The following is an 11,081-nucleotide window of genomic DNA, read 5'->3' as shown; positions in this document are numbered from 1 at the left end:
CTCTGCACTGGCTCCCAGTAAAATCAAGAATCACTTTTAAAATTCTTCTCTTAACCTACAAAGCCTTGATTGGTGATGCTCCATCATATCTTAAGGAGCTTGTCACCATATTGCCCACTAGAGAGCTACGCTCACTAAATGCGGGACTACTTGTAGTTCCTAGAGTCTTAAAAGTAGAATGGAGCCAGAGCCTTTAGTTATCAAGCTCCTTTTATGGAACCAGCTTCCAATTTCAGTCCGGGAGGCAGACACAGTCACCTCGTTTAAGAGTAGACTTAAGACCTTCCTCTTTGACAGAGTTATAGTTAGGCTGAATCAGGTTTGCCCTGGTCCAGCCCCTTGATATGCTATAGGCTTATAGCTGCCGGGACGTTTAGGATGCACTGAGTACCTATCTCCTTTTTTCTCTCCTTAAGGATGAATTTTCATCTCTCAATCACACGTTACTAACTCTGCTTTCTCCCGAAGTCCTTTTGACTTTACGTCTCATGGGGTCATCAGACCCTATGTGACGGCATAGATCCTATCTGTCTGATGGATCGTCTGGGTCGTGAATTCCTGCTCATGACTACGCCACTGTCCTGTTGAGACTCCGCCCTCCTCCCCACCGCCATCTGCCTGATGGATCGTGGAGGTCTCCATCGTGGAATATGCCTATGAACTATTCATACACTCTGTCATATTCATTGAATGTATTTTAACTCTAAATCTGTCCTTCTGTACACATTACATCTATTGCATCTGTCCATCCTAGGAGAGGGATCCTCCTCTGTTGCTCTCCTCCAGGTTTCTTCCTTTTTCCCCTGAAGGGTTATTTGGGAGTTTTTCCTGGTCCGATGTGAGGTTTTGGGGCAGGGATGTCTATGTGTACAGATTGTAAAGCACTCCGAGACAAATTTGTAATTTGTGAAATTGGGCTATACAAATAAACTGAATTGAATTGAATTAATACTAACTGGACCTTCGATATGTGTGCAATTCTGTCCATGTTCTCAAATGTGGAGGAATGCAAGTGTTTAATGTGTGTGGGCACCCAGTCCGTTGCCTCAACCTCTGCTTTCACCATTGCTCTTCTCTGTGCCTCCACTCTGGACCAACACTGTGACGTGGAGCTGCGGTGTCAACGACTGCATACAACCTGCAGCTCTGGTGTTCATTCAACAGCCGCTGCTACTCCTTGCTTCTCTGCATAGATCTCCGAGCCTCCACAGTTGGGTTTTCACAAACCTCAATCTCGTGTTGCAAGCAGTCCCTCAGGATCTCAGATCTCATCTTGTATCAGGGAGTAGTTAAGGGCACAATGTCGTTGGTCCCCTGGTGGTGAGTAGGGATGCAGGACTTTGAACCAAAGTCTCCACTGCGTTGGGTGTTGTCATGCAGAGGTGTGATGTCATCATCATCTACTCTGTCCCACCAGACGCTTTGCTTCCTGTTCAGTGTCTCTTTAGTCTCCAGTTGAATCCTTGGGTGACTAGTGGGTGTGGCACATTTCTGTTCAGTGAGTACAGTTTGCTGTCAGCTGTTGGATCTGGGCACCCCTATGGCATTTGTGTCTGGCCCGGGGCCTGGTGCCACGGACCACTATTGCCTTGTGGCTGTGGCTGTGGCTGTGTCTTGGGTGCTTGTGGGGGCGGGGGATAGATATTATAGGGGTACTGCTGTGGTCCTGACTGAGATTGCTGACCCTGTGACTGAAACCTACAAGCATCTGCCCAATGTCCAGGTTGACCGCAGTTGAAACAGTTACTATGTCTTGTTCCTCTGAAGCCCCAGTTGTTACCCCTCTTAGTCCTCATTCCTCTTCTTTTAGTGCTGTTCTCCCAATGATGTGAGGCCCCATTTATGGGCTGTTGACCCGCCTGTGGCGGATAATAAGGTTGCGGGAACTGGGCTTGAGGTGGTGCTAGCGCTTGCTGTGGCTGTTGATAGACCAGTGCATATGGATCTGGCGGAGGGCTGGACACGGATTATGTGGGACGTAAGGTCCAGGTGACTGTGCTGGTGCCTGTTGCACCGTGTTTTGTGGCATCTGCTTAGCTTCTGTTTTCGCTATGTTCACCCTTTCTCTGCTCTCTTTTAGCTGTGTTTTCGTTAACTGCAACTGTAGGTTATTTAGCTCTGTTCTCTCCTTATCCCAAATCTCTTTGTTGCAATCCACGTGGTGCCCCACATGAGCTGCCCAACTGTTAAAGTTCTTACTTGCTAGCCCTACTGTCCCTTTCAGCTGTGTTTTTATGTTGTCAGGCACCGATGCCTCTATGGACCCTCTAAACAACAGTTCAGTGTTTGTATCGACCATGGGGTCCTCACCCAGTTTGGTGTTCCACAACTCTCTAATTCTCCCTAAATATGCTGCTCCTCCTCACCATCCAATGGTGGCACAACTGTAAGGTCCATGGTCTCCACCTTCACAGGGTACCTAAACCTGAGCTGAGGCCACAAATCACTCACCCAGTCTGCTAATGGAGCGCCATCATGCACATTTGTTGTATCCGCCATCCGTTCCACTTGCTGCAGGTCCGCTAAGGAGGCGCAGGCTACAAAAATTCTCCTAAAGTCCCCTACCCCTGGGACACTTCCTGCACATTGCCCCCAAAAACCTCCGATCCACGCTGCCCCCTTTTCAATTTTCGTAGTTTTTCTTTTAGCATGGTCACATCTGACAGGGCAAGGGGCGAGTATGTTGTCTTCTCATGGCCATTAGCTCCCACTGCAGTCAGAAGTGGAAACTGTTGTTGTGGTCATCTGGTTGTGGTGCCAGTCCTTCTTTTAGTCGTAGGTGGTCTCATGTCATTACACTGGTGCACATTCGCTCCAACTTTGTCCAGTCTTTGGTAATGTCTGTGTCCGTAGTTCCCTAAACCTTCTGACCCTGGTGGTGGCATTACCATCCTACACCTCTCTTCTCCCCTTAATCTAGCCAGCTTTGTATCCTCTTCTGATAAGTCCTCTCCACTTCCCTCAGCACTCTCGTCATCATTGACTGCCTCATTTAGCACCGTAGTAACCCTTCGCTGATTTAATATTGCAATTAGTTCCTCCCCTGTTGTCCCTATCCTGTCGGAGGTAGTCTGCCTGGATCCTCCACTGGTTCTTTGACTCACTACATCTCTTCGCCTCGAGTTGTTAACCCCCCTTAAAGTCTGGTTTGTTGCCCTTGTGGACAAGTCAGTTGATTCTGTTGTAAAGTCAGTGTTATCCCTCTCCAGATGGCTCAATGTTTCTGTCAGGTAGTCTTTGATCGCTGTCTCATTATTTGGTGGTTGGGCTGTGACTTGTACCAACCCCTTTTGAATGAACAACACTTGTGTCTCTCCCGGTTCCGTTGCTTTTCCTGGCTGTAATGGCATCTGATGTGTCTGTGTGGCTTCCAGCATTTGCTTTAGCTCTTCATACGGGCTTGGGGAGACTGTCGGCTGAGGTGTGGGGTTGACCTTCTTGATCTCTAGGTTATTGTCTTTTGGACAACAATGGTCGTCTGGTTTCACGTACTGCGGCATCTGATTTGCTGTCTTCCCCTGCATCACTGCATTCATTTCCCCCAGGAAAGTTCTACAATCTGACAAAAAGTTATCTGCCTGTTTCATACTTTTCTTTTCCTTTGTACAGAATCTTCCTGCCCCTGACTGAACTACCTTAGCTCGGTCTCTTCCTCTCTTGGCCATACTAAGATGGCTCATTAATGTTTCGTTTGTTGGTGCTGGAGTTTTCCCCCCCCCAAACATGCCTCTCTCCCTCATGAGCTCTGTCCATTCTGTGTACCTTTTTGATGCATCTTTCTTCTCTGCCTCTGGGGTTTTATTCATAAACCTCTGATAAGCTTTCAGCCATGAATGCCCCAGTGTCCCTTCCGGACATTCTTTCCACTCCTCCAATAATCTTTTAGTCTTCCCCATCTTTAAATGGCTTTGTGAGATGTGTTTGCTGCTAGAAATGTTGTTCCGTTTGGAGCCCAAAGTGGGGTTTTATTTTAATTTTATTTTTTAATTTTTTTTAAATTATTATTTATTTTATTTTATTTTATTTTATTTTATTTTTCAAAGTCTATTTTTCAATGAACTAAAATGTATCAATAATAAACTATACTAATTAATGTATGTTCGAAGTTGTCTTTAGTCACTGTTCTGGTGCTGTATGTCGATCTCAGTTTGATTAATGTAGTATGTGTGTGTACTTAACCACAAGAAGAGAGGAGAACTCCCTCAGAGCTCAAGTTCAGGTGGAGGCAGAAAGTGGACTGTGCTCCCTCCTTTGAAGGTGGCGCGCTTTGCGGGGGCGCGCAGAGAGTGCAGCTGAGCACAGCGAGGCTATCATCCGAAGTGGGTAGGGGAGGGGCCGCTCCTGTTATTTTATTTTTCAGCTTTTTCTGGGGATTTTTCAACTTTAGGTCTAAGCAGTTTATTCAAATCGTCCGCAGATCGAACCTCAGTTATATCAACCTCAGTGTCAGGACTCGTAATTGTATCGTCTTGTTTTACCACATATGTCTTCATCAATTACAAATTTGTTAAAATCTTCCTCCGTTTCAAATTCTATAACATCCGACTGAATCCTTTTCAACCATATCCAACTTATTTATTACGACTCAAAACTAGTATTTACAGAAACTTGTTACAAAAAACACAAAAGCAATTTACACGCTTATAAAAACATGAAACTCCCAGAGTGGCATACAGACACCTGTCCGGTCTTCGAACCCGGCACAGTATCCTACCTCACAGAAGCAATTTACACATTCATCCTTCTGATCTGCTACGACCGGCAATGTCCAGAGCACCTCCGTAGAAACCTGTCCGATCTCTCCCCGATACGGCACAGTATTACAGAGACTCAGACGCGATTTACACGCTCGTGCTTTTAATATGTTTACGATACGAAACTCCCAGAGTTAATCAGAACTCAGAAGCAATTTACACGCTCGTTTTACGACACGAAACTCCCAGAGTTTGTCAAAACTCAGAAGCAATTTACACGCTCGTTTTACGACACGAAACTCCCAGAGTTTGTCAAAACTCAGGAGCAATTTACACGCTTGTTTTTCTCTTTTTACGACACGCAACTTCCAGAGTTAATCAGAACTCAGAAGCAATTTACACGCTCGTTTTACGACACGAAACTCCCAGAGTTTGTCAAAACTCAGAAGCAATTTACACGCTTGTTTTTCTCTTTTTACGACACGCAACTTCCAGAGTTAATCAGAACTCAGAAGCAATTTACACGCTCGTTTTACGACACAAAACTCCCAGAGTTTGTCAAAACTCAGGAGCAATTTACACGCTCGTTTTACGACACGAAACTCCCAGAGTTTGTCAAAACTCAGAAGCAATTTACACGCTCGTTTTCTCTTTTTCTCGAGAGGAGTGTGAGCACCCCAAGGTCACAGCAAGTCACACACACACATACACCCACACACACACACAGAATGATCCGCTCTCCAGTTGTCTTCCAAACAAGCAAAAATGTGTTGTTGTTATTGTTGTTTTTTACACGTATCCTTTGAAGCCAGGAGAAAAGTTGCAATAACCAATACTATGAACTCGGGCGGGAAGCTTCTACTGTATCATAAGGATACAGCGCTCGTCCGCTAGGATTTGATAACACCAGTTCACAAATATTGTTTTATTTCTCCTTCACTTCTTAGTACCTATCAATGCATTTCCCGTTTTACCCCTCTTCAATGCCCCACAGAGACGTAGTCTGGCCGAGAACCTTCTTCCGAGGAATTCTCAGGGCACTTACGTGTCCCGATACGCTCGGTGTTCAGGTCTCGTTAAAATCGCCAAGAGCTACAGCAAACCCCCCACACAGTTTATTGAAAACAAAAATCTCTCCCTGTGTCCATTGCATCTCGAGGAATACACACGAGATGAACTATATTCTCTAATTTACCCCTATCAATGGACACTCCCTATATCCCTAACAGTGTGATTATGTGCTTATACTTTACATGTGATCAGTTACAGTTTCTAACTGTCTATCTTTTTAATTTGCGGGTAGAGGCGTATCCACCGTTGACAACCTAATTTAGTGTACTCAATACAGACATTTTATTAAAAAGGTTGTCTCTACCTGTTGTTTATGAGGATCCTCTGGTTGTCAACCGCCGAACAGCCGCCGACCCTTGGTCGGGAGTCCGGGAAACGGACGTCACCGCTCTGGTCAAAAGCTCTTTGTTACTGTCCAGGTCAGCCAACCAACGGTCGGGGTCACCAAATTGTAACGTAATTCAGAATTGACAGCCTGGAAGAGCTTATACAATACTACGAGTCTGCTATAGTTCTCTCCTTTAGGGAGACGTTTATTCACTGATCAAAAGCAAAGTACAAATGCTCACCTGCGATTGCAATCACACGGGGAGCTCTCCTCAACACACCTGTCTAGCCCCAGGAACCCACGCTTCTCCCCAGCCCATCAAGATTCCATCCCTTCCCCCCAGATCTCGTCACAGGAGCATATCCCATCCCTCTTACCCCCGGGTGGGGGCTGTCTGTTGGCCGTGCGTCCCTCTTGGTATGTGTAAATATTGATAACAAGTGTGAATGTTGAATACGGTCAGGCGTGTAGCTGCCCTTGAGCTGCAGACACAATATCTCTGTCTCCTCACAGGCAAAGTGCCGTCTCTTCTGATGTTTTGCCGGAACCTAGACATTACGGTCCCTTCAATAAATCAGATTAATATTAACACTATGCAAGCATGTATGTACAGGACTGTCTCAGAAAATTAGAATATTGTGATGAAGTTCTTTATTTTCTGTAATGCAATTAAAAAAACAAAAATGTCATGCATTCTGGATTCATTACAAATCAACTGAAATATTGCAAGCCTTTTATTCTGATTTATTGCTGATTATGGCTTACAGCTTAAGAAAACTCAAATATCCTATCTCTAAATATTAGAATATCATGAAAAAGTATACTAGTAGGGTATTAAACAAATCACTTGAATTGTCTAATTAACTCGAAACACCTGCAAGGGTTTCCTGAGCCTTGACAAACACTCAGCTGTTATAAATCTTTTTTTTACTTGGTCTGAGGAAATATTAAAATTTTATGAAATAGGATTTTAGAGTTTTCTTAAGCTGTAAGCCATAATCAGCAATATTAAAAGAATAAAAGGCTTGCAATATTTCAGTTGATTTGTAATAAATCCAGAATGCATGACATTTTTGTTTTTTTAATTGCATTACAGAAAATAAAGAACTTTATCACAATATTCTAATTTTCTGAGACAGTCCTGTATGTATTTATTGAAGTGTATTTCATAGAAATGGTCTCCTGAAAGGGATTTACTTATCATTTGAGTATGTTTGTTTCTTGTAGATAAGAGACAGGATGAGAGCCATCTGTGCACCATCCATCTCCAGACTTGTGAATGAAAGACTTGCATTCATGATGTGCCACTCATTTATCCAGATTCATCCTCTTGTGCTTAAAGTCACAGAAAAGATTCACCCAGTGATAAACTTCCACACGTATGGATTGCAACGTGCTCTGGGATATTTCAGTCTTATGATGAAGCCTAATCCCTTTCCCTTCTGATTCCTTAATGCTTTGTATTCTATCCTCCTTTCTTTTTTCCATGTCCCCTTGTTCATCTGTCGATTCACTTTTTTCCCCTCCTTCTTTTTTCTTTCCAGGAGCAGATGGTGTTATAAGAATGCAGCCCGACTTGCATAAAGCTTTCATTCTGATTTCTATATTTCTCTCTCTCTCTTGTGCAGCGTCGTCGAGCTCTCTCTTCCTCTTGAATACATTCTATCTCTCTTCTTCACGGTCACTACAAACAATCTACTTTCTTTTGGTGTAACTTCTCCTTCTCCGCCTACACAACACAATGTCACTCTGCTCACCATTACTGACAGTGTAATCATGATGGTTTCAATGTATTGTCCCAGTCTATTTTCCTCATGCAGAGTTCTCGTCAAGGGACTTTAGAGGACATTCAGGATATTTATCATTTCCCGTTGTGTCTCCTCTTCCTCCATATCTTCCCTTCCACCGCCCCACTTCCCCTCTGCAGCAGTATTTCACTCTCCTCATTATAACCGACGGTGTCATCAGCGATATGGACGAGACGCGTCACGAAATCGTCCAGGCGTCGAAGCTTCCCATGTCCATCATCATCATCGGTGTGGGCAACGCGGACTTCGTTGCCATGGAGTTCTTGGATGGAGACGCCAGCGTTTTGAGGTCCAACGCGGGAGAGGAGGCTGTTCGTGACATTGTGCAGTTTGTCCCTTTCAGAGATTTCCGAAATGTGAGTAACGGCTGCAAGTCATGGTCGATGTTTACCGTAACAGAAGAATTAAGAATTTTAATTGTTGTCAACTTGGTCAAGTCTTCGCCTTCCAAAGGATGAACAGGAATGTAAAGGACTTTTTTGCACGGTGTCACAAAGTCTAGTTTGACATAAACAGTACAAGCACCTATATTGTATAGTAATATACATGTACAGACACAAAGCTGAAGGCCAGTCGAAGGTGTCTTGTTATCCTAAATGGTTGATGCTCTTAGTTCATTCATCCTTTGTTTCATCAGGACAGTGTGAATGTCATTTGATCAGTTTGATTGACAACCGAAAGCAAACAACCCCACCACATTCTGATTCATAGATAGGGATTTTTTCCTTCTTCTCGTCCCGTCAGCTTGGAAATCAGTGAGAAGAGCTCAGGATGAAATCTCTGATGTGAAAGAAAACAAACTTTTTGCAGATCATTTTGTGTTGTCGGATCCCATCGAATGGTGAAATACTTGATACTAGTTACTTTTTCAGCTGCTGTTTAATCTCTGTTGGGACACAAATATTTTTAAAACTACAACACGACAAATGTCGACATCTTTCCGTCACCATTTGCCGAGATGCCGCTTCAGCAAATGTTTCGACTTGCCGATGGGATTTGGCCTCTCGTCTCTTTGACTCCATATTAGTGAGAGGCTTCACCTAGTGACACGATGTCCTGCTGTCTGAGTGTGAAGGTGTTACCAAATGGCAGCCGGTCGCGACTCGGTTTGTAACTGCTCACACACTCCACACGTCTGTGAGATGAGGAGAGCTGCCTGGTTATCTCAGGCTCGACAGAGACACTATGAGCGTGTGTGTGTGTGTGTGTGTGTGTGTGTGTGTCTAAACATGTGTGCTGTAGATAAGCACATGGGTTATAAGTGTTTGCACATTTGTAGTCTGCACAACAGAGGACTCACTTTGCATTTTTTGTTAATTTTAGGATATATTTTGTGTGTGTGTAGGCGAGCTGACTTCCTTCGTAGTGGGAGGAACACAGTGTTTGCTGGCTCCGATCCAGTTTATCGGTGGAAGGGTGAGAGACAGCAACAGACATAATGGAGAGGGAGAAATGAAGCAGAGAGGAAATGTAACAATGACAGTGAGATAATGAGCTGATATGTTGGCAGTGTCTGTTGGCTGTGTCATCTTCAGAGAGTTGGTGGTGATGAGATACTTAGCAAGTTTGTAGCAATCACTGTGAGAGTTTATTAGCACAAATCATGACAATATGGGATCACAAAGCAAATGTGTGAAGGAGTGTCCATAAACTACACTCTACAGTAGCGGCTCTCTTGGACCTGCCAATACCAGGTCACTCGAAGCAGAGCCAAAGTAGACCACCATCACCAGTATTCTTTTATTTGTCTTTTTGTGTGTTGGGCTTTTGTAGAAATGAATGTGCTCTCTCGCTCTTTTTCTATTCGCAGGCGCCCAAGGAGACCCTCGCCAAGTCCGTGCTAGCAGAGCTGCCCCAGCAGGTCACCCAGTACTTCAAACAGCGGAATCTACCGCCCACCAACACGGCACCGAAGTGAGACGCCCAGACGCGAGAGCGCTGCTCTAAAAGCTCGACACAACTTCTTTTCTCAGTAACGGCAAACCATGCAGATTGAAAAAAATGTTTATATTGGCTGTGAACAAAAAATTAGTTGTGGACAAACAAAAAAAGCACACAAAAAAGTCAACCATTGAAGACATCCCTGCCACTATATTTGCAAGGTTGTTAGTGGATGTTTGGTCAGTAGCGATGTTTCCAGCACACAGAACCATGAAAAATAACGTTTAATAAAGGACCTTGCATTTCTATAGGGATGGCAGGTGTCTCCAACATGATATGGATGTTCATGCATATGCAGGTAAAACACTGGCCTTTTTGTAAGAGAAGTGGAAAACATCTTGATTCATCAGGATGTATTTTCTTTTCTTTTTGCATGTGTGTGTTGTTATTGATACCATGTGATGCATACAACTTCTTGGTGTAGAGTCCCTTCTCGGCTGAAATATAAGAGCAGTTGAATCCCCTCCCATTGTCTTATGGATCCTTTTCAGGCAGCGGATCGGACGAAGGCGGTTTGATTTCGTGCTCACGTGTGGCCGACTCGCAGCCTGAGCCTGAACAGGGCACTACTTCTTGTTTTGATTTGAGGTTTTAATGACCAGTTGTATGAAATGCGAGTTTTAAAGCTCCACTATGCTTGTTTGATTCACGAGGACAGAATCTGAGGAGGCCGAGGCCGTAGTGGCAGCTGTAGCACTAACGCAGGATAGATGTGGGAAACTTTGTGATTTCGTTAGGCTTTTAAATATGGGGCCATTTTGCTAGCTTCTGCAAAATCCTTGTATTTCGTATGGCTTCAGTTTATCCTGCATGATGCCAATATCTACGCACTGTTTACAAACTGAGGCCGATGATCACCAATGCATGTTTGTTTTTATGTTTGTATTCTTCAAAATGATGTATTTATCAGATTTTGTAAATATTTTAATGAGATTATGTGAAAAGGGCCAACACAGATGTGTTAGAGGAGGCTGTTACTTTCAGACTTTTATTGATTGGAATTGAAAGAGGAGTTTCTGATATGCATATATATCGAATGTATATTTATATGATGCTGTTCATGTTCTGATAAGCCAATGTTTATGACATGTTTTTAATGTACTTTTTATGCAGTGCTGAATTGTGTACCTAAACTACTTCTCTGTGTGTTGCTGTGCATCTTTGTACCAAATGTGTTGCTGTTCATTTTCTAAAGTTGTTTCTATGTCCTCACTCAGGTTAATAAACTGAAAGAAACAG

At 43.7% G+C, this 11,081-nt stretch overlaps 1 protein-coding gene across 1 annotated transcript in view; it reads left to right on the top strand.

Moving 5' to 3' along the window:
• cpne2 (copine II) overlaps nucleotides 1-11,081 on the top strand; it is a 50,830-nt gene extending 39,749 nt beyond the window's left edge. Inside the window, exons 14-15 of the mRNA XM_056416494.1 lie at nucleotides 8,021-8,257; nucleotides 9,712-11,081. Coding sequence (XP_056272469.1) covers nucleotides 8,021-8,257; nucleotides 9,712-9,819 — 345 coding nt within the window. The 3' untranslated portion in view covers nucleotides 9,820-11,081. The remainder of the gene's footprint in view (nucleotides 1-8,020; nucleotides 8,258-9,711) is intronic.

Source organism: Pseudoliparis swirei, chromosome 6 (genome assembly GCF_029220125.1).
Source record: "Pseudoliparis swirei isolate HS2019 ecotype Mariana Trench chromosome 6, NWPU_hadal_v1, whole genome shotgun sequence".
Classification (NCBI taxonomy): Eukaryota; Metazoa; Chordata; class Actinopteri; order Perciformes; family Liparidae; genus Pseudoliparis; species Pseudoliparis swirei.
The sequence above is the reverse complement of the archived record's forward strand: the minus strand, read 5'-3'. Positions and strand labels throughout refer to the sequence as shown.